The 23,648-nt window shown below is 38.3% G+C and overlaps 2 protein-coding genes across 3 annotated transcripts; one reads left to right on the plus strand and one right to left on the minus strand.

Moving 5' to 3' along the window:
* Window positions 1-261: 261 nt before the first annotated feature.
* On the minus strand, window positions 262-13,778 carry sbk1 (SH3 domain binding kinase 1). The gene is made up of 4 exons (XM_023949141.2): window positions 13,145-13,778; window positions 6,049-6,290; window positions 5,385-5,587; window positions 262-5,051 (listed from the first exon to the last, which is right to left on the minus strand). The coding sequence occupies exons 1-4, from the start codon at window positions 13,180-13,182 to the stop codon at window positions 4,224-4,226; spliced, it is 1,311 nt and encodes a 436-aa protein (XP_023804909.1). The 5' UTR covers window positions 13,183-13,778; the 3' UTR covers window positions 262-4,223.
* Window positions 8,017-22,670, plus strand: LOC101164512 (retinol dehydrogenase 13). 2 transcript variants are annotated; one of them, XM_078937318.1, is made up of 10 exons: window positions 8,017-8,133; window positions 8,614-8,676; window positions 9,532-9,629; window positions 9,775-9,922; window positions 18,120-18,238; window positions 18,317-18,472; window positions 18,547-18,651; window positions 18,792-19,004; window positions 19,109-19,210; window positions 21,575-22,670. In XM_078937318.1, the coding sequence occupies exons 6-10, from the start codon at window positions 18,331-18,333 to the stop codon at window positions 21,823-21,825; spliced, it is 813 nt and encodes a 270-aa protein (XP_078793444.1). In that variant the 5' UTR covers window positions 8,017-8,133; window positions 8,614-8,676; window positions 9,532-9,629; window positions 9,775-9,922; window positions 18,120-18,238; window positions 18,317-18,330; the 3' UTR covers window positions 21,826-22,670. The 2 variants fall into 2 exon arrangements, with proteins under 2 accessions (XP_078793444.1, XP_004080572.1); XM_004080524.5 differs by lacking the exons at window positions 8,017-8,133; window positions 8,614-8,676; window positions 9,532-9,629; window positions 9,775-9,922 and adding an exon at window positions 16,699-16,878.
* The last annotated feature ends 978 nt before the right edge of the window (window positions 22,671-23,648 follow it).

The following is a 23,648-nucleotide window of genomic DNA, read 5'->3' on the forward strand; positions in this document are numbered from 1 at the left end:
GGTTGCAAGATGACAGCATTATCATTCCAACTACCCTTGAACTCTTTTCCTCTCTGAAGCCAGCCAATGACTACAATCTACACACGTGCTAATTGGGCTTTTCAGACAAAGTCCAACACATTAAAGTAGTTTGAGGGCCCAATCTGAAGCCAAAGCCTCAGGCAATCACATCAGTCAAGATGACCTTCATGCGATCTTCAGTGGACCACACAATGCTGAGCTTTAATTTAAAAAATGGCAATTTCCAAACATTCACAGACATTGGAGGTGGTGCATAAATTTATTTTCACATATAATAACATTTTGTTAAAGATTATAGATACAATTATAACCAAAAATGTGCTTTTAGGATACTCTTCAAGATGGAATCTGGATAAAAAGGGAAAGGAGAAAGCAACATTCCTTGTATCTCAAATAAATCTTCACATCTAATATTTGTAATTATATTATACATGAGCAATAAAATAGATATTTTTTAAATTACTAATAGCAATTTAATGACAAAGGGCACTCGTTTTGAGGTAAACCTTTAGGTTTTTCATCATAATGTTTATCCAAATGCTTTTAACACATTTAATATGTTCTGACCTTGCGTTGTACTTTAACAGTAGATTCTATTTTAAAAATAAGCTTAAAATTAGGCATTGGAGTTTGATTTTGAAGGGTTAATAAAACATTTTTTTTTACAAAAAACATACACATTTTCTCCCGTTTGATAGAAAGCTGCAGGTGGCTTCATCAAATATTCTCTTAAATCCCATTTGCATATTTAATAAGTGGTTAAACATATTGAGTTTTGGTTGAAATTTGTGAGGAACAAAAACATTGTAAAGGAAAAGGCAATTTGAACTTCTTAATACGGCATTTTCTTATGCAGAAAGCTGAATTTTGAGGATGTTGAGAATAAAATCAATTTAATCTCTTTCACAAATTTATGCTTAAAATCTATGAAATATCATATAAATGCACTGGGAATGAATCTCAAGTCAAGAAAAAGAACACTCTTAAACCTATTATTCTCCCACATATGTTTCATCATTCAGCTCTTTCCTCTGACACAAGCAGATCTTACCCTGATGTAGATGAAAACAGAAAAGGAGTCGAATGAAACAAACCTCTTGCTTAAAGTTGGAGGAAAAGTTCAACTTTCTGCAGAAATAACCTCATCTAGCATAACAAGGAAACCCATTCCATCATGAGGATCTGTAGATTAAAGAAGGACAACCACTGGTTGTTTCATTTGAGCTCAATTAGACTTCATGGTCAGGATGGGGAACGTAAATTGAACTGGAGTGCTGGGTGGCAGTTTCGTCACCATGGCAACAGAGGTGATGAGCCATCGTGGGATGATAAAGGGGAAAGAAAAAAGAAATGTTGATAATGAAAGATTAAATTAAAAAAAAAAAACTTATGTGGAAGTAAAAGTATTGATCCTGGATCCTTGCATCAACTGTGATTTTCAACCCAGTTAAGATCATGAAAAAAGAGGTTTTGTTGCTTTGCCAAAATTGTGTTTTTTCTTATATTCTCAATGTTTTAAGTCTTCTGTCATTCTGTTGTTTTTTTTAAAATATACAGATATTGACATCCCTTTGTAATGCAGTGTAGAATTCTAATTCTACATTCTAATTAGAATTCTAAGTCTAAAGAGACCATCGATCATCAAATTTATGGTCAACGTCTCGAAGTTGATAGACCGTTTAAGCCAAGAACTTCATGGAATTGTTGGCGAACAAAAAGACATCTCATTTGGAAAAAAAATGTAAAATTACAAATTGTGTATATGTAAAATAAAGTCAACATTTTAAAAAAGCCTATGTGCTACAATTTATCTTTATGGCTTTATTTTTACATTTTCTGCATGTAATTCTCTATTTCTGCTGTGTTTAATTAGAATTTTCTTTACAATAACTGAAATAATTTTAGCTGTTTTTGGCTGCTTCTCCTTATGTGGTGTTTGTCGAAAAATAATTTTGCAAGTGTTTAAATTGCATGTGCTACTGCTAAAATTCAGGTCCACACCTTCACTTTAAGAATATTATTCTAATTTGATTAGGAAATCTAAAATGTTTTAAAAGACCTAGGAAAGTAGGGAATGTAAAAATTTTAAAAAAAAAAGTAAAATGGAAACCCCTGAAAAAAAGTGGTAAATGTTCACTTTATGGCTACTTGAAATAATAGTAAATGGATTTAGTTCAGCAAATCCAGTCAACCATACAAGAAAATCCTTTATTTTAGTACATTTACAGTGGAAAATGTAATAATTGCAAATTATTTGAATCAGGGTTTAAAGTCCTAATATATTTCGGTATTTGTTTAAATACATTTTCACATATATTTGCCATTGCTTTGCAAAATTACTTCATATGGCATCTCAAGCACGACCTCTTTTAGTTGTGGGCTATTTTTGATCTCAAATTTTATTTTACAAATTTCTTTTAAATGTATTCAGCGTAATAAAAAACCTTAATGTGTGTTTGACAGATATGGCTCTTTTTATCCGCAACCATAAATCCCAGTTGGTATACTGAAGATTTATCGCTGCATCTGCAGTCAGTTATGAATTAAAGGATGCCTCCAGAAGTGTCTGTATTTTTACTCTTTTTTTCTCTGGTCATAAAACATCTCAGATTGTCACGTTCTCCATCCTGGCAGTGTGTGTTGATGACATACTGCACAGTTATGAATCTCTGCTGCATTCAAGTGTCCTGCTGCGTCCTCTGTGTTGTGCAGTGGTTGCCTTGAGGAGACACTCCAAACCCAACCATAAAATCCCCCCTTCAGATTCAATTACGTAAGTGCAGATGAAACCATGGAAAACCAGTGAAGTAAAATCAGCAGGGAGGGAAGGGCCAACATACATTAAAATATACTGCATCAAAAGCTGGACGGGATTGGAAGCTGTTTACAGTGAAGCCCACCTCAAGTAAAACCGAATTAGATTAAAAAACCGAGAGGACATAAGGGATACATGTTGTCACAATCAGATCGCAGGTCGTGGTAAATGTCTACTCACTGGTCGAGTCAGTAAAAATAAAAATAAAAACTCTAGGAAAACTGTACAAAAAAGGGATAATAGCAGCTGCTACAGTGTTATCTGATGTGACTGACTCTATTTCATACATCTATACATTTCATTGGTTCTTATACATATATTATTGTCATATTTTGCTGCTACATACAGTGTATCACCTCTAAAAATACAGGTAGAATTCTATAACCCTCCTCCCCTCTTGTAGAAAATCAACACAGCTACATAGTTGAACTACCTGATAACGCCAGGAATATTCAGTTATGTACAATATAGTCATGGTTTTCTCTAAGTTCTCTTCTACTACAATAAAAAAATGTGCTTCAGCATTTAAGACGCACATTCCTACCTCCCCTCTCACACACGCACACATATAAATGTGAAAGTACGGGTAACACATAAAATTGACATTTTTAATAGTTTTTTTCAACTTGTTTAGGAACATTCGCACATACTTGTATTTTGTCCAGGAAAAAAGTGTCATTAGATTTTTTTTAAATGATGAAAAGTGTTATCCAAATGGGGTTTTTTGTTAAAGATTTAACAGCAAGAGATGAAATGAACAGTCCTGAGTTTACGCCGGTCATTGGGAACGATCAATCCAGACTTATTTATGAAAGTACATCTCACACACTGCTACATAAGTGATTTTTTTTTTACTATACTTTACATTTTCAAGTGAAGTATTTGATAACTTTATTGATGCTGGAATGAGGTTTGGGTCATAGTTTCTCTTCTAAACCCAAGCTGCTTTCTAATTCAGTGATCACTAGGTAATGGAACTAAAATTTAGATAAATACACATTGAAATATTGAGAAGTGGATTGAATTGAAGTTGAAATTGTTAGCACCACCACAGTGTATGAGCAGAAACACACGGATGTCAGGTTGGCAGAATGAGCCGCTTAGAGAAGCATCTTCTTTGCCGCCTGCATGGCTTCTCTGCCTGGGAAGCAGTCTTTGGTCACAAATCAAACCCTAAATGGCATTGAATTCAGAGACAGTCTGTCACTTTTTCGACCGCTGATTGATTGAGTCTTTATCCACAGCCTAGGGTGGGATCCTGAGCTTCTCCTTCATGGTTGAAGTACTTCTCCTTTTACACCAGGTTCACTGTGGTAGTCATTCACACCTCCTCAAAACTTGTTGTTTGTAAAAAGCCATCTGTTTTCCTGCCTTAATATTAGCATGATCACACACAGATTTCTATAGCTGTTGCCATCACCATCTGGCTTTTGTTCTTGTCGCGGCCTGAGGTCTGGTGCTGTCCAGACTCCTCTCTGGGAGACAGCGGGTCAGAGAGGACGCTGCGTTTGAGTGGCGCTGGGCGCAGACAAGTGGTCCCTGGAGGGGTGGAGGGTTCTGGGTGTCTGTGGGAAGAACGTGAAGAAGTAGATGATGAGGAGGGAGTGCAGGTTCCGGTACACACGCCCGAGCTGGACCTCTCGTTTCTCTTTGCTCTGTGAGAGGCTCTGCGCCGCAGCTCGCTGACCAGCTCATACTTGATGAAGCAGAACACGTCCTTCACCCCACAGCGCTTTTCCGGCTCAGCGGAAAGCAATCTCTGGAACATACGCAAAGCATCATCAGTGAAGCGGCGCCACTGAGATGGGTAGGTTCCCACAGGGCACCCTGCTTTCTGCCAGCGACGAAACTCCTCGTAAAAGGCATCGGTGGGCAACGCTGCCTCCCACGGAAAATTACCCGTCAGCATACAGAACACCAGCACGCCAAATGCCCACACATCTAGACTGGTTGTCACAAGGAAACCCTCGGCTCGGTTGGCTCGGCACACCTCTGGTGCTGTGTAAGGGATGGTGCCGCTCACACGTTTCACCCGGCACCCGACACGCCTGGTCATCCCAAAGTCAGCCAGCTTGATCCGCCGACATTCTCGGTCAAACAAGAGCACATTTTCAGGCTTGACATCCCGATGGACCAGATTTTTACTGTGCATGAAGTCCAAGGCCAAACCAAGTTGTTGCATGCATCGTTTGACCATTTCCTCTGGCAGACCAACCTAAGAGAAGACAGAAACAAAGAGCACTTTTGTACATTAAAATGCATGAAGAACCATGCTCCAGAGAGGAAAACTTCCAGCTCTAAATTTTTACTGCCATGTTTTTAATGAATTTTTCAAAGGTCTTTTGAAGTCAAATATTTTCTGCATATCAGCCGGGAGAGTACTAAAGCAAAGTGAGAGCCTTATGAGGACCAACAATCAGGACACAAGAAAGACTGCAATCCCAGCAGAGCTTGTTAAAACCATTGCGTGTGATTATTGCGACTGATTGGTGTGGGTTTGGGTTGGGTAAGAATGGTGGTTGATGCAGAGGGAGGATGATGGTGCTACCTGTGGGGGTATGATGTCGAAAAGGTCTCCAGCAGGGGCATATTCTTGTCCAAACACATAGCTGTCCTCTGTCTCAAAAAGCACATCCAGGACTTTGATGATGAAAGGGCTGCAGCTGAGTGAGCCTGTTAGACTGTATTCCCGCAGGAAACTTTTGAGCTTCGTCTTGTTCTTGGTAACAAACTTCAGGGCCATTTTGGTGCCTACAGGAAACAAGATGAAGAATACAGGGAAAAACGGTGAAGATTCTGATGTTCAACATATGTTCAACAAATAAACTCTACATTCAAAATGATGTCAAAAAGCACAGGATTCCTTTTGAAGAGTTGTCTCATTTTTGCTGCAATGTTCTTTAAAATATTTACGACCCCGCACCGCAAAAATGTTGCTTGTTTTCTACAGATCTGTGGTGGGGATAGCCTATTTGTATGTGCAGTTGGGACAGCATCATTGGAGGCAGTTCCTCAAAGAAACAAGCCAAAAAACAGGCTTGCTCTGCTTTAGGGACAGCTCATAAGCTGATTTTGCAAAGCAGAAATAACCAATGTTTAGCTGTGAGGCATGTGGTGCACCCTAAATTCAGATTTTTTTTGTTTGAGCTCTAAAGAGTCTGGGGGAAAAAAAATATCACAGTAAAAAATGGAGACTGTGTTTTTTAACACACCCTGGGTCCTGTGAGCCACCAGGTCCACCTTGCCATATGTGCCTTTCCCAAGCTCGCTGATGTGCTCGTACTGTTTGGCTACATCTGCCGCCGACAGGGAGGTGATGGCCAGTGCCTCCATGTCCTCCACTGGCACTCCTCCACAGCATCCCACTTTGGATGTGGGTGAGCCTCCGCTGCTGCCCACCCGTCCTGGTCCCAATGGAGAAAGAGACAGGCTCGCCTTGACGCTGTGAGGCAGACTAAAATAAAAAATTGAGTACTTTAGGGTTCGATTTCCTAATAAACATCACAGGGAAATTAATGAATGCACGTTTATTACAGAACATTCTTCATTTCTGCATCCATTTAGCTTTTTTTTCCATATTCATGTCCTGCGATCAATGCAATCAATACTGAGAAAGCATCAACATGATGACTTTTTAGTTAATGTATTGGACTTCCTGCTGCCTCTGGATTACTCTTGCATGCTATATGGCAGACCTCAGACAGCACTTACTGGCACAGGGATATAGGAAAATCAATAAGTTGAGTGACTCACAAATAGCAATAAATTGAGAGCACTGACAACTTCAAGGGATACGCGTGCAGCTGAGAGATGCCAAAGAAAATCTGTGACCATTTTGAGCCATACATCTGCACGCTGTCTGCAGAGCTGCTCCAACATTTACTTTGTGTTCTGGTTGCTTAGAGTTATTATTTTAATCAAAGTGTTAAAGATAAAAAAAAATAGAAATTAAATTCCTTAACAGTAATGCTTCTGTGATTTCTGAAATAGGTCAAATGCTTTTTTTGTTTTGTTTTAATTGCGACATCTATTGTGTGTTTCTCTTTAATCTCTTCTCTCCGCACACTCAACCCAATTTAATCATCCAATTGTGCACAGCATGCACACACACACAACTAATAAGCACCAAATCAGCACAAACCATTTTGATGACACATTTTTCATCTGCTATTCAAAGCCAGATGCTTTGCTCTTTGTTTATTGTCCGTTCCTCTAATCAGTTTCACATCATCACTGCCATAAAGTAAGTTCTGAGGACCAAAACAAGAGCATCGCAAATGTGGCAGCCTCCTGCTGTGTGCATTGCAGGAACAAAAAGGTGAATTAACAATGGAACTTAGTGCTAAATATACACACTGAAAACATGGATCAGGTTGTTTTGCTCAGACATTTCTAAAGGTGCCGATCATGTGGGAAGAATCTGATAAATATAGTCATTTGACTAAAACAAGACGTAACCCTCTGCAGCCTTTTGTGCTTGGCTTGAAGCTTCGAAAAGAAAAACTCAGAGCAAAAATAGAAAAAGTTGCCCTGTGCCAGGATCTTTATAGATCTTGATTTTGATCATAACTGTAGAGATGATTATATAAGACTCTTTGAATATTGTTGCCAGCTCATGCTGAGCCAGATCACTTTGTGCCTTTGGCAAATCAACACGAAGCTTGATCATTGTCCAAACCAGTCGGTGGTCTGAGTTTGGTGATTAAACATTTAAACAGGCCAGACAGACAAACTGGAAGCACATTTCCTCTGACCGCCCACCCCGTGAGGCCCTGTGGCCTTGAACAGTGAGAGCTGAGCAGGGAGCTCTTGTTTACTGGCAGGCTCCTCTTCTGGCCAGAATGCACAGCACTCCAGCACGGACGCTAATCACATTACTCAGATCCTGAAAGGACGACTCCCCCTCTCCTTCATTTCCTATGCAGACTTGGAATTAGGAACCCCAAAATATGACATTGAGTTTGCTCTTTCTGAAGCTGCTTCGACACTCACAGTGAACAGGAAGTGTCTTAGAGGTGATTCATCAACGTGTGTGTGATTGTGTTGAAAAGTTTCCGTGGGGGGGGGGGGGGGGGTTGTGTGTGTGAGGGGGGGGGGGGGGGGGTCAATGGTGGTCTGGTGTATCAGATGGATGGGGACACTATCAAAGGCCCTCTGTGCTGCTACATCTGAGAGGGAGCAGCTGCGAGCTTTCGCACAAGCACAGCCTTCGTGCTCGGCCACACTGCTTCATGCACCACTGATCTGCCATGCTGCCCTTAGCTCCTCTTCTGCCCGCTCAGCCAGAAAAAGACAAGGTAACATTTACATGCTGCACATACAAATACAATTCTGCCTCAAATCTTCGTTTTTTTAACCTCTGGAGGGATTGTGCCAATTCCTACAAATCTTTTGGAATAGCTACAGCGATTATTCCGATGTGTTTTATATACCGGTAAATGTTGGACAAAACTTAAATATCATGAACAGAAGTAGTATTTTTTCCTCTTATATCAAGAGAATTAAAGCATAGTATGCCTCGCAGTCTGAAAACAATTCCTGGCTCATAAAAAAGAGCAGATAAAAAGGTTTTTGCTCCGAAGCAACAAACTCATACTAATTTCTTCACAAACGTTGTTTGACAGTCTCGCTTAGTTGAGCAATTATTCAAACAGAGAACAGCACATTTTCAGTGTAAGCCTAATAGACTTTGTTTTATCCGCAAAAGACAAAAGGCTTCCAGAAAGAAAAGCAGCAAAGGATGTTGCATGCATATTTTAATGTTTTTCTCCCTTTAGGATGAATTGTTTTAATTATGCTAATCCCTGGACCCTCAGCCTTTCAAGCAGTGCCATCATGAGGTGAAGTATTTTAGTATTCCTCTGTTTTTGCCTGCAAGGCAACAGCAGAAAATGTCATTTCAACAGTAAACATTTAAGGAAACATAACAGTTCAATTCGAAGCTTATTTACATCTTCATATCCACTGCAATTATTATAACTCAAAGCTTTTAGTCATCAAAAAACTCACTTTTGTTATACAGCTCTTGGAACACTTGATTTTGAAATTACAGCTCCTCTAATCAAACACCTCCAAGGAAGTTGGTTGATAATGAAGTTAAAACAAATTGTGACAGAAACAATTTTCAATCAACAAAATATTTTTATGTTTGAAAAATAAGCTAAGAAGAAAATGAAGCTGTTTGAGTTTCCGACAATTAGCTCAAGGCAGCATTTGCAAGATGAATTTGAATCAGCAGCTTTGCATACACAGATCTTGTTTATTCAGTTCACAAAGTCTCCCTACATCTAGCCCTCTTTCTCATCTTTCTGTTGCTGCAAATGTAAGGTACTAATGAAAGAAAAATAAATTGCAGAGCCCATGTCACACGTCTTTACCTCTTACTCCCAGTGTTAATGGACTGATTTCTTTGCTCTCTGCAGAAGAGTCATTATAGATGAGGACTGATATCGGGAGTGTCCAATTTACTGTCAGAATGCTCAGTCTGCTTTGCTTCTCTGTTGAAGAGAAAATACGGAGTAAAATTCAATGTGACTGGCTCTGTTTCTCCCACTAGTTGGTTGGAAATTGAAAAAAGGACTTGCAAAAATGACAGAAACTATTTTTCTTAATTCCTTGTTGTTCCTGTATGGTTGGATAGAAAAACAATATATTTGTTCAAAACCAAATGAGCTGCACAACCTGTTCCCCACCAGGTTTTCACCTTCACCAGGGGATACCTGGCCGCTAAGCTGGTGGTCCTTGATTCTCAGTTGGTGGACAGATGAAGAAGCCTCCTGCTGTGCTGCGATAGGTGAACCCTTCAGCACAGTTTACAGACAAATCGCTGGTTCTCAGCTCTAAACAGCTGCCCACAAGAATCCCTGCTGGGATGCAGGGATTTGCAACGTGCCTTTCCTGCAATGTTTCTCTCTCATCTCTGTGTCTCAACTCAATAGAATGACCTCAACGCAACTACTGAAAGAGAAAAATGTTTGGCAGTCGGTTGCCTCCTGCAGGGATGACCTGCCCACCAGGGAGGGGTAACCCAAGGTGAACTGTTCCCCAAATTTGGAGAGCAGAAATGGGCTGAACACAAACTCAAAGGTAACACAATGTTATGTGCTATTTCTTTTAATTTATCTCATTTTTTTGTTCAAAAATGAGAATTTTCAAATGTTTTTTTTTTTAAGCAGGTCATCTTTTTCTTGCCAGGAGAAGTGAGAAAAGTGATGGCAAAGCCATCTAATCACTTGTGTTGCATTTTCTATCCTCGGGCATATTCCATCATCCCTGCAATTTGGGATAAAGACTTTGTCATAAACACCTCCCTCGGCACTTAATTATGAATGCCAATCAAGATCAGTGTCACTTAAGTCCACTTTATGTTGCATTGCAGTGCGCTGCCTTTGAAAGAAATTGTACCATAACTACCATTCCATCAGAATGTCACAACCCACATAGCTTTTATTTATTAAGAAGGCCTTGCATGTTTGAAATGACAGGAAAAAGACAGTTGATCTAAAGGCTGAATCCTCCCTGCTTTATACCGCACAGACCCCATCGACCCTTTGATGTCAAACACACTGGGAAATCTGACTCTAATATGAGGTTGGTAAATGGGGGTGTAGCTAAATGATGCAACAGCAGTGGATGGTGATTTATTATGCTGCTCATACACAGCAGCTTCCAACCGTCAAGTGACAAATGTTGATTATTTATGGTGTGTGTACAAAAAGCTCTTCTCCTCATTCATCTGAAACCAAAACCTAATAACACTTTAAATATAATCAGCCCCTTTTTTTAATCTCACTTGACATTTCTGAGAAAACAGACCATTTGCTCAAATTGTCTTAATAAATGTACACACTTCAGATTCAGAATACATGTTTAAACACACAGAAAAACCTCTAAACTGTGTGTTTTGGGAAAAAGTCTATGGGTCAAATCAATGTAATAATAATAAAAGGATAAATGAGCAACAGTGATTGACATGGTGGGATTAACCAGCAAGGTGTCCGTTCTGTTCCTCCCCGTCTCCCCTGCAAGACTCACGCTTTTGATCTCCATGTGTCTTTATATGATGTGTGTGCGTGTGTGCCACCTCCTCCGAAAGAACAAACAACCCTACTTTCCCGACTAAATGTCTGCAGTCTTTAACCACCTTTAGCTTCAGTTTTCTATTATTAATCATAAACCTGTGTATTAGTCATATCAGTTTCTTTGTTTTTTTTATGTTTACAAGGGGGATTATTCAGGCTGTCTGGAGTTCAAGCTTCCTGCAATGACTCATAGTCTCTTTTTGCTTTTGGATAATATATATATATAGAGAGAGAGAAAGACATGTACAGTTTTATGAGTTTACATCATTATTGGTGCAGGTGGGTTTGTGAAGTACAAATATTGGAGCTTTAACAATCCTTGTTTCCCAATAAATGTTTAGAATAATTATGATAATACCCAAAACTTACATCTGTGATTACATGTAAGATTAAAGTTTATGGCAGTGCAAATCAAAGTGATTATGTATTTTTAAAAGCAAACAAATTTTCTGCGGCACATCTTGGGTTTGCACAGTTTTTCCTAAGCCCAAACCCCATGGGGTCAAATTTGTATGCTGTTTTTTCCCCTTTTTTGTAGTCACAAAAAAATAGAAACATGTCAAACTCAAAACTTAAAAAGCCCAGAAGAAAATTGTTCTTGTGTTCTCAGGGCTGACATCTGACAAGAGATTTGGTACAGCTACCTTTAGAAGAACAAAGAGGAGATGTTTAGCCTTAGTTTACTAAAACTCAGCAAAAAACAACCCAAAATCTAACTGGGGGCAAAGAAAAATGTACAAAGAAATGTGCAAAAAAAGAACATTGTAAAATGCTTCAGCCATGTTACAGTCTAAGCTCCATTTATTTTATCTTAACAATTACAGCATTTTTAAAACCTTTTATCATCAATGTTTTGTAAAATACTACTAATAAAAATCCAACCTGTAGTGACCAATTTGAAACATGGTGATGGTGAGGTAATGACTTGGGCTTGTTTTGCAGTAATTGGTCATTTTGACAAACCAATAAATTAGGGGAGTAACGAAAAATCGACTTAATCGATGACTCAATTTAGATATGAGATCGGTCTGTCTGAGGCAAATTGTTATTTGGATCAACCGTTATAAATTTTTTCAAAATTAAACAAATATCAATATTGGATAATATCATTTGGATTGAGGCACTGTAGGTTTATCTTACTATAACATAAAACACCCACGTGTCATCACAGCAGACAACACACATGTGATGGCAGCAGAAAATGATCAAGACTTCATGACTTGTTTCTTTTACACATATTTAATTTACACTTGATTATCTTGCAAGAAATCAAAATGTCACCTCCCAGGTATTTCTGAGTCACACTGCTTGAATTTTTGGCTAAAGATGTCCTGGATCCGTTTTAAATCAGTAAATCGGATCGTTCAAAATAAACCAATATTGACTATAAATCATGTAAGCAAACCTAAAAATATTATATGAATGGAATCGTTGTTAAAATGAATCATTACACACCTACACACCTACAACAAATCATATAAATATGCAACAAGACGCTGGAAAACATTTCAGACCAAAGTGTTTGGTGTGAAAAACTAAATTCTTTATATAAAAACATTTGTTTAAATCACTTCTTCATAAAGATGAATTATGGTTGAATAATCATTATATTTGATCTTTTTACCAGCCTTTGGTTTCATTTTCTTAGTTTACAATTTCTAGACTAGTTTTAATACATGCCATTTATTTTGATTTTGCACATCAAAGCAGAACCTTAAATGAGCTTTCACTTCGATGTGACCCACTGGCTGCAGTTGTGTTTGTTTGGACTTTATCACACGAGATTTTCTTTTCCAGGATTTGCAAGTCAGCTGCTCATTTAAATGCATCAGACAGCATTAAGGATGAAATATCACCTGCTCAGCCTGGACAAAATATTACAGAGCCATTAAAAAAGTGAAGTGCCCCGAATGCCCTCGCATCCATCAGGCACAGACAGGATAACAAAAGCAGCGGGAATCAAAAGGTTTAGAAATGAAAGTGAGTAACACAAACAGAAATGCTATCATAATAATAAGAGTTGGGTGCATGCACAGCAGGCTTCAAAAACAAATGTACTTTTCAGCACTGAATTAAAATCACATAAAGTTGTTTAAAACATGAATACCTTGTAAATTACACATATTTAATTGAACTGTTTGAAGAAAGTAGAGCAAATGTGTTTATTTTCATGCAGACTGACCCAGTTTCAGGCACCTCGGGGTGCATCAAGGTGTCACTGGCTCACCTGCTGGCGACCTGTCTCTCTCCTCCATGGTCCTGCATCCGCTCGCTGAGCAGAACTGCTGCGCTCTGCGAAGCAGCCTCTGACAAAAACAACAAACGGATCTCTTCCTTCCACTATAGTGTTAAGAAAACCCAATTGCAGCAGCAGCACAGCTGTGGGCTTTTGAGAGCAGTGCGTCTTTGCGCGCCTGCTGACCGATGCGTTCCCCTTTCCTGGAAATGCTCCTCACTTTGTTTTACCATCAAAATCCCATCTGACGCGTTCGGCGCCTCCTCTGAGCTTTTTCAACCTGCCAGGAGGCGTAGGGAGGCTGCGTATTTATCTGTCGCTCCTCCGGCGGTCCGCATGACCCAGATCAGCAGCGCGCACACACGGGAAAGGAGTCCATTCATTCACATCCGCGCTCAGCAGGACGCTCAGGCAGCGCTCTGATCTCTGCAGTGTGCATAAACAAATCTGCATGCTCCCACTCCGCCTGAACTCCGCTCAGCTGTCAGCGTCCTGCGCTCGGTCTGTCTGAACAGTCTGTCGGTCCAGCGGGACACCACAGTTGGGGAGGGGAGTGATTCAGATGTTGTACCTCTGCTGGTCCTACCAGTCAGCTCACTCATTGTTCACCGTCTCCACCCTCTATATAACCAAAATACGCTCACGTGTTCTGGGTCCTAGCGCCGGGAACTTAGCCGACGCAGCAGCTCACTTTTGATTCATGATTTGGAGGAAAACGCAGCTCTGCTCTTCCACATAAAAGCCTGCAGTTTCACATCAACACCGCTGTGCAGTTTGTTAGATGATTGTAGGGCTTTAACTTACTGTCAAGATGCATTAAGAATATAATTTTGCCACAAGAAAAAAAAATCCCATGCCATTGATAATAGTGTTTTGGTGTTTTTAGCATGATGTGAATGAATGGACTCCTTTCCCGTGTGTGCGCGCTGCTGATCTGGGTCATGCGGACCGCCGGAGGAGCGACAGATAAATACGCAGCCTCCCTACGCCTCCTTTCTTATTGTATTTTCGAGTATGTTTTATTCAAATTGTTGTGAATCAGGAGCAAAGAAAAAAATGCTGTTTGAAAAAGAGATTATTTGGGACATCAAAAGGAAAATAAATAAATAATCTGTTTCTCACTACATTAGGATGGATCTATGTGTGTTTACGCTTTCCTCGTCTGAGTTGGCATGTGGCTCAAAACTGTATGGCAAGGCAAGGCAAGGCAAGTTTATTTGTATAGCACAATTCGTACACAAGGTAATTCAAGGTGCTTCACAAAACAGAAAAATGCATTAAAATCACAATGCATCATAGAAATAATCAACATAAAATTTACTTTAAAAGAAAAGAAAAAAAAAAGATTTAAAAAGAAAGGAAGGAAAGAAAAGTGCAGATAGGACCTTTCAGTCATATACACGGCTAAACAGAAATGTTTTAAGTCTAGATTTGAACATGAACACAGAAGAGGCCTGTCTTACGCCTTCAGGGAGGCTGTTCCAGATTTTAGCTGCAGAATATTGAAACGCTGATGGATGAATAGCTCCATTTGATCGCCAGTAATGTTGGGCTGGAGGTGTGAGGGGCTGTAAGCTATCGGGAGAGCGCGTAAACAGATGGGTGACGGGACACGGGAGTGGGCTAACTCCATGTCAACAACCATATCCATAAGAGGCAACATTTTGATTAACTACTGCTGCTTTATAGAAACTATTCAGAAAACAAAATTTTTTTTATTATTATTTTGCCTAAAAACGGCATAATCATAATCAAACAACCACTGGGAATATTTTTAAAATAGATAAAAAGATGATCTGAGTGGGACTTTAAAGATGAATGGATCAGGGAAAAAAGGAAAATGAAAATAATTATTTGTAAATTTTTCTTGTAAGAGACATAAAAATTAACAGAGTAAGAAAAATTCTCTTTTCTAATTTTTAATTTAAGTCCAATGTCAAGAACATACCAAAAAGTAAGCCTCAGTATGAAAGTACTTGAGGCATAAGCCTCAGATAAAATCGTATTTTTTGGCATGACTTGGCAATATTTGACCTCTTTTGGAAATACAGACTGCGATTTCCATTGGAAACGAGGTTTTTCATTGTTAAATGATAAAACAAAAAATCAGGTAAAGAAGTTTTCTCTCAGCAAGTGTAGAAAACAGATGTCAATCAAGGTCAAGCACACTGACATCAGGGGTCCTTGAACAGTCACACACACACCCACGCACACACCTACACACACACACTCTTGCACACCTGTGAGCTCCGAATAAACAGTGGGCCTGCTGCTCCTCTCTGCCTCACTTCTCTCTGGCACCAGTTTCTCGTCCTACTTTTTAGTTTTTGTGTCACCTCAAGGTTTTTACAAAATTAGTCTACTTCTTCCCTTACTCTCAAGGTCATCTTTATGTTTTCTATCCTAACAAAATTACACGAACACAATGAATTGATAACAATAAGATCCAACTTATCAAAAGTAAATGGATTTGAGGTTTGAAAAGAATATACTAAAGTCAAAGGAAGGTCCTTGACATCCTTTTTTTGGCTTAAAGAATGGCATAGTTTCATAATTTGCATTGTTTTTTGAATCTCGTGTTAACTTTGGATTGACCAGAGATTTTTCTTCAAAAGTAAAATGCTTTTTTTTTACCTTTCTTTTGATAAAGTAGACCATTATTAGAATTTTTTTATTTAGATTTTTAGTAATGAGGGATTAGTATGAGAAGCCTGAAGAACTGCTTGATGAATGGCTAAAATTAAGTTATATTTTGAAATCTAAGTCATCCAATATTGTTATGATGATGTAGGAAAAAAAAGACACAGATCTGTAATTTTTATCAAATTTGGAGATGATTGAAAAACAAATCCATGTGCCAAACCTTTATTGATTTAGATTTTTGACCAAAAATTTAAAAGCATAACAAACTATGCATTTAATAAAATAAAATGACCAGCGTAATAATTTATAAAAGACAATTAGTAAACAGTTAATCAAGGTTAGAGCATTTATTCAGCACTTAATAAAGAATTTTAGAGGAAGTGCAACATGCAAATGATGAGCTTCACCAACACATTTGGAATCTGTAAACAAATTAAGCTGAGGCTGAAATTCAAATTATTTGGATGGGATGAGTTTATAGGTCATCAGACATTGACACAATTCAGTTCAGAAAAACCCAACTATTTCATTAACGAGAATGTATCTATCCTCGAAATTGATTTCATTTAATTAACATTTCCGGCTTCATAATTACTTTTTTTTCTTTTCTCAACTTTAGCTTACCAAAACTCAAATAAAGTAGCCGGAGTGTTAGTTTTCCTCTGTAATTTAGTAAGCTTATTGCAGAGTGCATTGGATTCAGTTTAATGGTATTTTTTAATGCTTTACTTTAAATTTCACTTATTTCATGAATAACTATCAAAGCAATTATTTTTAAAAACCTCAAACGTTAATATGAAGTCAGTAGCTAGTAATTTGTATATCAATACGAGTGTGTTAAATGGGTCCGTCCGTTTGAGTTACGGTAGATTGTAAACAACATTTCCCACAATGCCCTTGGGTCTAGATATGATGACGCTAAAGCTGTGCGCGAGTAACCTTGTATAGCACAGATGTGGAAGTAGTGCAAAACCCGCTGTAATAGGTCTTATCGGCTAACAGCCTTTTCATATTAACATGAGTAAATATATTTTACCAGTGTCCGTGTTTGGGACAGTTTTTGGAAGCGCTGTGTTACTCAAGTGAGTAATTTATAATGTCAGTATGTGATGGAACCGCACAGAACAGACAGTCGTGCGAATAATAGTCACTCACTGACACTTCTTTTTTAGTTACCCCTGCATTATAATGTAATCTTATTCTTAAAGAATCAATGCTTCTTTGTTCAAACATATACCTTTATTTCGATTAAGTAACACAGAGAACTAAGTTTATATTATTTACGTTAAAAAAAAGTTTGATTTTGACATTTGATTTCATATACAGTCTTAATCATTCGCTGTTCTTGCTTTTGATTAGTATTTTATATACTTTCTTTAAAAACTTAATTTTTGTCTTTGGTGATAAAGTTCTTATTTGGTTTGTATAGTATTTTTTCTTCAAACACTTAGTTTATATCTGTTGATAAATTATTAAATAGGTAAATCCTCTAAGGGTTTTAAAAAAGTTACAATAATTTAGTGTCAATTATTTTATTTATTGCATAGACCGTAAACCTTTTTTATATTTTAGGAACTATAAACTAACAGAAGCCCATAAAATACTTCTTACAATGAATTTTCATTGGTTTTTCTGGAAAATAAATATTGCTTGAGAGATATATTTGAATAGATAGTCAACACAGAGGGGAAAAAAGGCGAGGTTGCATGTCAGTGAGAAGTGATTTTTCAATAAAAAACTTGTCGAGTGTCTGTTTTAAGAGTTTGATTAGAAATGTTTGTTAAATAAACTCCCTTTAGGTTAACAAAAGTCAATGTATGTCATTTGGCCGGAAGTTCATCTTTGATTTTTAATTTAATATTTGAAAATAGCGTAGCGTCATTTTTATTTATCCTTGAATTGCACAGATATTTCAAAATTATGTTTTGTTTTTACTCTAAGGCTCTTTTTTTAGTAGAGATATTTGACCTTTTCCTTGTACCTTTAGCTTTCTTCCTTCTTGCTCTATTTGTGTAAGTATGAACCAATGAAAGAACAGATTATTTCATTTTGGGTCGTCTGAGATTGACCATTTTTGAAACCTTTTCTTGTAGAACTGACACAGAAATCACATTTTTTTCTCTTCTTACCTATCAATACTTTTAAAGCTGTGGTTGTATGATGTTCCTTGTATTAAAATAGAATGAAAAAGTCAAAACACAGAATGTTGGATCCTATTTATTTATTGCGACAACAGAGAAAAAATACATGATTTACTCATTCTTTCCAAAAAATAGGGCCTTTGGTCTAAGTGCTGTAATAAGAGGTGTTTTGATTTCCATAGACATCATGTGACTGGAGGCCGGTGTCCCAGTAAGGCTACTATTACCGGGAAGACCGTGGTGATAACAGGAGCAAACACAGGAATCGGGAAGGAAACAGCAAGAGAGCTGGCAAAGAGAGGTGTGAAGAAAGTGCACTGTTTTGATTTGGTGGGACTAATTAAAATGAACACTTCTTCTCTAATCTCTACATCCCCAGGGGGAAGGATTTTGATGGGGTGCCGTGACATGGAGAAATGCGAAACTGCAGCAAAAGAAATTCGAGGGGCAACCCTGAACCCTCATGTTTATGCGTGTCACCTGGACCTGGCCTCCATAAAGTCCATCCGAGAATTTGCTGAAAGAGTCAATAAAGGTATTGATTGTTGATTTACTTTTTCCAAGTGTTTTATTGCAAAGCAAACCGTGGAAAAATTCTCTTTGGTGTAGAGGAGAAGCGTGTAGATGTGCTGATCAACAATGCAGGAGTCATGAGGTGTCCCGCATGGAAAACAGAAGACGGCTTTGACATGCAGTTTGGAGTTAACCACCTAGGTACGAACATCAGGACACTGTTGAAACTGACAAGAAGTTGTAAAGTAGTACAAAAAAAAACACCTAAGAGATCCCAAGATCTCCTCACGTTTCAGCAAAACTTTGTTTTTACTTGATTCTTTGTATCTGACTTCCTCCAGGCCACTTCTTGTTGACGAATCTCCTGCTGGAGAAGTTGAAAGAGCCCGCCCCCAGCAGAGTGATCAACTTGTCCTCCCTCGCCCACATTATTGGAAACATTGACTTTGAGGACCTAAACTGGGAGAAGAAGACGTTTGATACCAAGCAGGCGTACTGTCAGAGCAAGCTTGCCAATGTTCTGTTCACCAGAGAACTTGCCAAGCGGTTACAAGGCGAGTTTTCCCGGCTGCTGCATATGTGGGCACGTGTGGGAGGGACTGCAGCCCCGTGGTCGTATTTGGATGTTAATTTTCCAACAATACTTTGTGTGCAACAGGGACAGGAGTCACCGTGAATGCTGTACATCCAGGAGTTGTTGCTACGGAGCTCGGGAGGCACACCGGTCTGCACCAATCCCAGTTCTCAAGCTTTATGCTCGGTGAGGATCTCTGCCTGTCTACTGCACTGAACTGTCATATACCGAAACAAGTAACAATAATAAGGCAAAACAGAGTTATTTCAGGCAAAAAAAAACCATCAGGTTTTTCTGATTACAAATTAGTTTTAGTAAGTTTAGCAGAAATATTAAGATAACTTACTCTGTTGTGCTATAATTATTTGCTTTAAGGAAATATTTATCATTCATAACTCTGAAAACAACTATCTAATATGGAGAAATGCTAATAGCGTTTGAAAAATGAGCTATAATTATATTCTGAACTGTTTTACTCCTGAAAATAAATGGCAGGGAAGTGAAACTTGTAAAAAAGATTAATATGGCTGTAAGAAATTAATGAATAAAAGAAATAAACGTAATATTTTACATTAACTAAGCATTTATTTTAATTTTTCAAATGACAGATTTTCATTTATTCCTTTTTTTTATTTTTTGCACAAAAACCTTTCCAAGTATTAAAATGTGCAATATTTTTAAGGAACTTAAAGAAATATTTTTTTTGGATAAATCTGCAAAAATTGTCTTGAAAAACAGAAGCAAACAGTGGCTGACATGCAGGAATAATTTGCCTTCTTTTGAATCTAAACATTACCTGAGATGGTATACTCTCATTACACAAGCATGCAAAACTATTATTTTTTTATTTAGAGGTAAAAAAGAAAGTGCAAGTGTGTTTGAGAGTGACAACATCGCAACAACTTTTTTAATTTGAGGATTACACTAGGGCAGGGGTCGGCAACCCATGGCTCCGGAGCCAAGTGTGGCTCTGTCATCCATCTGTTGTGGCTCCCTGTGACTTTGGAAAATAATGAGTATTTTATAATAATTAAATTTTATTTTAGTTTTTTCATTTTTCATGGTATTTCAAAGGCGCTGATGGCTCAGTACGAAGCGCGAGCCACGTAAAAAACAGCTTCGTAATGAGCTCGTATTTATCGGGCGAGACCTGCAGAGCTGATAGCAGGGAGAGGCACGCGGGGCGGCTTCAATAAACACTCCGTCTTCTGACGGGAACTTTATGTGCCGCGGGGCAGAGACTGATGACAGACTGAGAGTTCGCGCCAGCGTTGCCAGATAGAGTCACAGTTTTCCAGCCGAAAAGTCATCTGTGTTTGGCCAGACCCAGCCAAAAACCGCCCAACACAGCTTTTGTTGATGTTTTTTTTTTCCATACTGGACTGATAAAATAAAAGATTTTTCTAAATAAAAGATAGTTCAGAATAATAATAAAATGTGTACAATATTGAATATTTCTTCAGCAGGCCGCCTTCTTCCATTCATTTTCTTAACCCGCTCTATCCCCGCTATAACCTGCGTCCGGCTCTTTCATCCTTGTGCGGCGCTGGAGCGACCAGACTACCGTATTTTGCGCTCTCTGTGTATAATACACTGAGGAGCGCGGGGGAAACAAATCTCAGCTGCAGAGGATGTGAACAGGTGAACAGGTAGAGAGGAAAAGCAGGTAGAGAGGCGGAGGAGGGGCTTTGGCTTCAAACTCTGTCAGAGAGATGCCAACACGGGCGTCAGATTCAGACGCAGCTTTCACTGCGGGAGTTGAAGCAGACACTCTGGGATTTATGAACTCAAACATGGAAACATGATTACCAAGTAAATCTCTTCAAAATAATAAACCTGATCTCTCCACATTCGCACATCGCTCCATGCAGCGATCAGAACAGAACCAGTAGCTCCTCCCAACGCGGCCGCGGTATCATCCTTTAAAGAACATAATGTGCATTTGCAGCGACGTATGCTTCAGACGATGTCCGATTGGCCAATCTACATGTCAATCAAGTCCCGTACTTCTCAGTGAGGATTTTGATTGACTGGTGGATTTTAAAGAAGTACTTTTCTTTTTCTTTTTTTTTTTTTTTCTGGCCCGCGATCTACACTCATGTCATTGAAGATCGACCGGTCGATGCGATGGACGTAATGAGCACCTTTGAATAATATATACATGCATAATATATATAATGATGTCAAAACGGGTTGTGGCTCCAGGTGCTTTCTTTTTAATTAGGGGCGGTCCCAAATGGCTCTTTGAGTAAAAAAGGTTGCCGACCCCTGCACTAGGGTTATAGAAAAACACCATTAAATGTAGATTTAAAAACAAAAGAAAAATGTAATTCTAAAATGAAAGACTTATTTAAATATCTAATACTGTAAAACGTTTACGAAGTATTCTCAGCAAAGTTGGGCAACAAAATAAAAAAAATAAAAAAAGGTAAACACATGTTTAATAGTCATGACTGGAGCTGCCACTTCAGCCAGGTTGTTTTAGAACAAAAAGGTCTTAAAGGAACCAGGCCGATGTGTTTGATATTAAATTTGAATTGTCACTCACAGGTCCATTTTTCTCTCTGCTGGTGAAGAGCCCTGCGTTGGGGGCCCAGCCCTCAGTTTTCCTTGCTGTGTCTGAGGAGATGGAAGGAGTGACAGGACGATACTACGATGTGATGACTGAAAAAGAACCAGCAGCGCAGGCTCTTGATGACGAGGTAGCCTGCAGACTGTGGGAGGTCAGCAGCAGGCTGGTGGGTCTGCAGGAAAACGGACAGCATGGCTCTTTAAAGAAAGAAGGAGTTTCAGAACCGTAGCAGAAACCCTTACAGAGTCCAGAACTGGGTCGCAGTCCTCCATGAACTCATTTCTCGACTTAAGCTTGTGTGGCAGAAAGAATGAGGCATGATGGACGTTGTGTCTTTAACTTTATGTTCTTGAATCAGGACATTCTTTTTCTCCAGAACTTTGACTTCATCAATCATTCATAGAGCTCAGCTTGTCTTGTGAAAACACTGTCTTCTCAGGGATCTTCATCAGAATCTGTAAAACACTGATTCCTCTTTGTCTCTGTGCTTGTTCTGTTGTTACACAACATTAACCTATAAATAAAATGTACAGAGTGTGGGAAGGGGCTAAGAAAACCACCTCCTCATACAGTAAATTAGAAAAAAAATAGCATCAAAATATCTTTCAGTTTCTGGGAAAATTAAAGCATCCATGCAATGAAGCTTTCTGCTGTATTTTTCCTTACAAATTGGTACAATGTGGACAGCTGACTTCATCAGAAACCACTAATTTAAAGCGTAGTTCATCTTCATTCGCTCTTTGTGGATGAATTTAAGCTTATTTTATATGAAGGTGCTGGTGTGATTTTGTTTAAAAAAACATGCCCACCAATAAAAAATACTTATAAAAAAATGGATTGTATGCTGTAGAAGTGTAGCACAAAAAGCTGACAGCCGCTTCATCAAGGGGGGTGGATTCGTATGAAACGGATTCTCAGTCTTTCAAAGACTGAAATGTGCACTCTTTAACCATTCAAATTTTACTTTTCAATTATGTTCAGAACAATTACTACCATCAAAAATTACATGTAAAAGTTTTTTTGAGGAATGTTTTTACTATCAATAAAAATATATTTCTCTTTTTGTCATGCTAACTGCAGTTGTGTGATACCACCTTCACGTTTCAATATGGTAGCTTATGAGATTTTTGGTTTTGCACAGTGCCCTCAGGGCTTCTTGTTATTGCTCCAGTAAAAGCTTTATTTGTCTGGTCATCATTTTGGTCTTTTTTTTTTTTTTTTTTAGTGTGCTGTTTTGTCAAATCTATTAAATGTCTTAAAAAATATTTGAAATGTTGCTAAGAACACTTTTCAGTTTAGTTTGACACTTTTTGAGAAAAAACCTAACTATAGGGACAGTTATATCCTTTTTCCCTTCAATTTTATTTAATGATGTTAAACTATTTTGCATTTTATAGCTTGATGAAAACTCAAAACCTATCTGTTGAAACATTTTTGTGAAAGCATTGCTGCATAACATTTTAAATATTTATGCAGTCAACAATGCAATTATACCACATTAAACGTGCAGATGTAAACATACTGTAAACTCTGGATATGCATTTTAGATAAAAGCTTTTTGTCCTTATGAAATACATACTTCAGGTCCCTAACGTGTTTGCATACAGTGCCACCTGTCTGCCAAATTAAATAATGTGTGCTTTCAAGCAGATGCCAAAAAGCTATAAATCGTTTAAAAGCTTATGTAAATTATAGACAAATAACAGTTTGTCAATCATTGTCTCAGTTTTTCTAAGATATTTAAAAAAAAAAAATAATATATTTATATATCTTTTTTTTTTCACCAAAAAGGATATTGACTTTTAGCCATTACCCTGCCTGCATTTTCTAATCCATCATGCCACAATCAAGTTACCTTATGGGAAAAAAATCAAGTTACAAAAGAGCTCGTCTTACATTTCTGATCCTTTCAGACATGCAGCATTAGTGGAAAGTGGTTGAGGGATTCATTGTGCACAGTCGTTTTTTTTTAAGTAAGCCCCAAAGCACAAATTACAGATCAATACACCCCAGTCTGCACTAATGCACGATGATCCGCTTTGGCCCTGAAAC

The sequence above is a fragment of the Oryzias latipes genome, chromosome 19 (genome assembly GCF_053564925.1).
Source record: "Oryzias latipes strain Hd-rR chromosome 19, Olatipes_Hd-rR_3.1".
NCBI classification, from domain to species: domain Eukaryota; kingdom Metazoa; phylum Chordata; class Actinopteri; order Beloniformes; family Adrianichthyidae; genus Oryzias; species Oryzias latipes.

Coding starts and splice junctions, on each gene's coding strand:
- sbk1 (XM_023949141.2), bottom strand. CDS start 13,182: ATGCAGGACCATGGAGGAGAGAGACAGGTCGCCAGCAG. Junction 5,588..6,048: donor GGTGGCTCACAGGACCCAGG/GTGTGTTAAAAA, acceptor TGTTTCCTGTAG/GCACCAAAATGGCCCTGAAG. Junction 5,052..5,384: donor TCGACATCATACCCCCACAG/GTAGCACCATCA, acceptor GTCTTCTCTTAG/GTTGGTCTGCCAGAGGAAAT.
- LOC101164512 (XM_004080524.5), top strand. CDS start 16,814: ATGAGTAAATATATTTTACCAGTGTCCGTGTTTGGGACAGTTTTTGGA. Junction 18,473..18,546: donor TGCTGAAAGAGTCAATAAAG/GTATTGATTGTT, acceptor TCTTTGGTGTAG/AGGAGAAGCGTGTAGATGTG. Junction 18,652..18,791: donor GTTTGGAGTTAACCACCTAG/GTACGAACATCA, acceptor GACTTCCTCCAG/GCCACTTCTTGTTGACGAAT.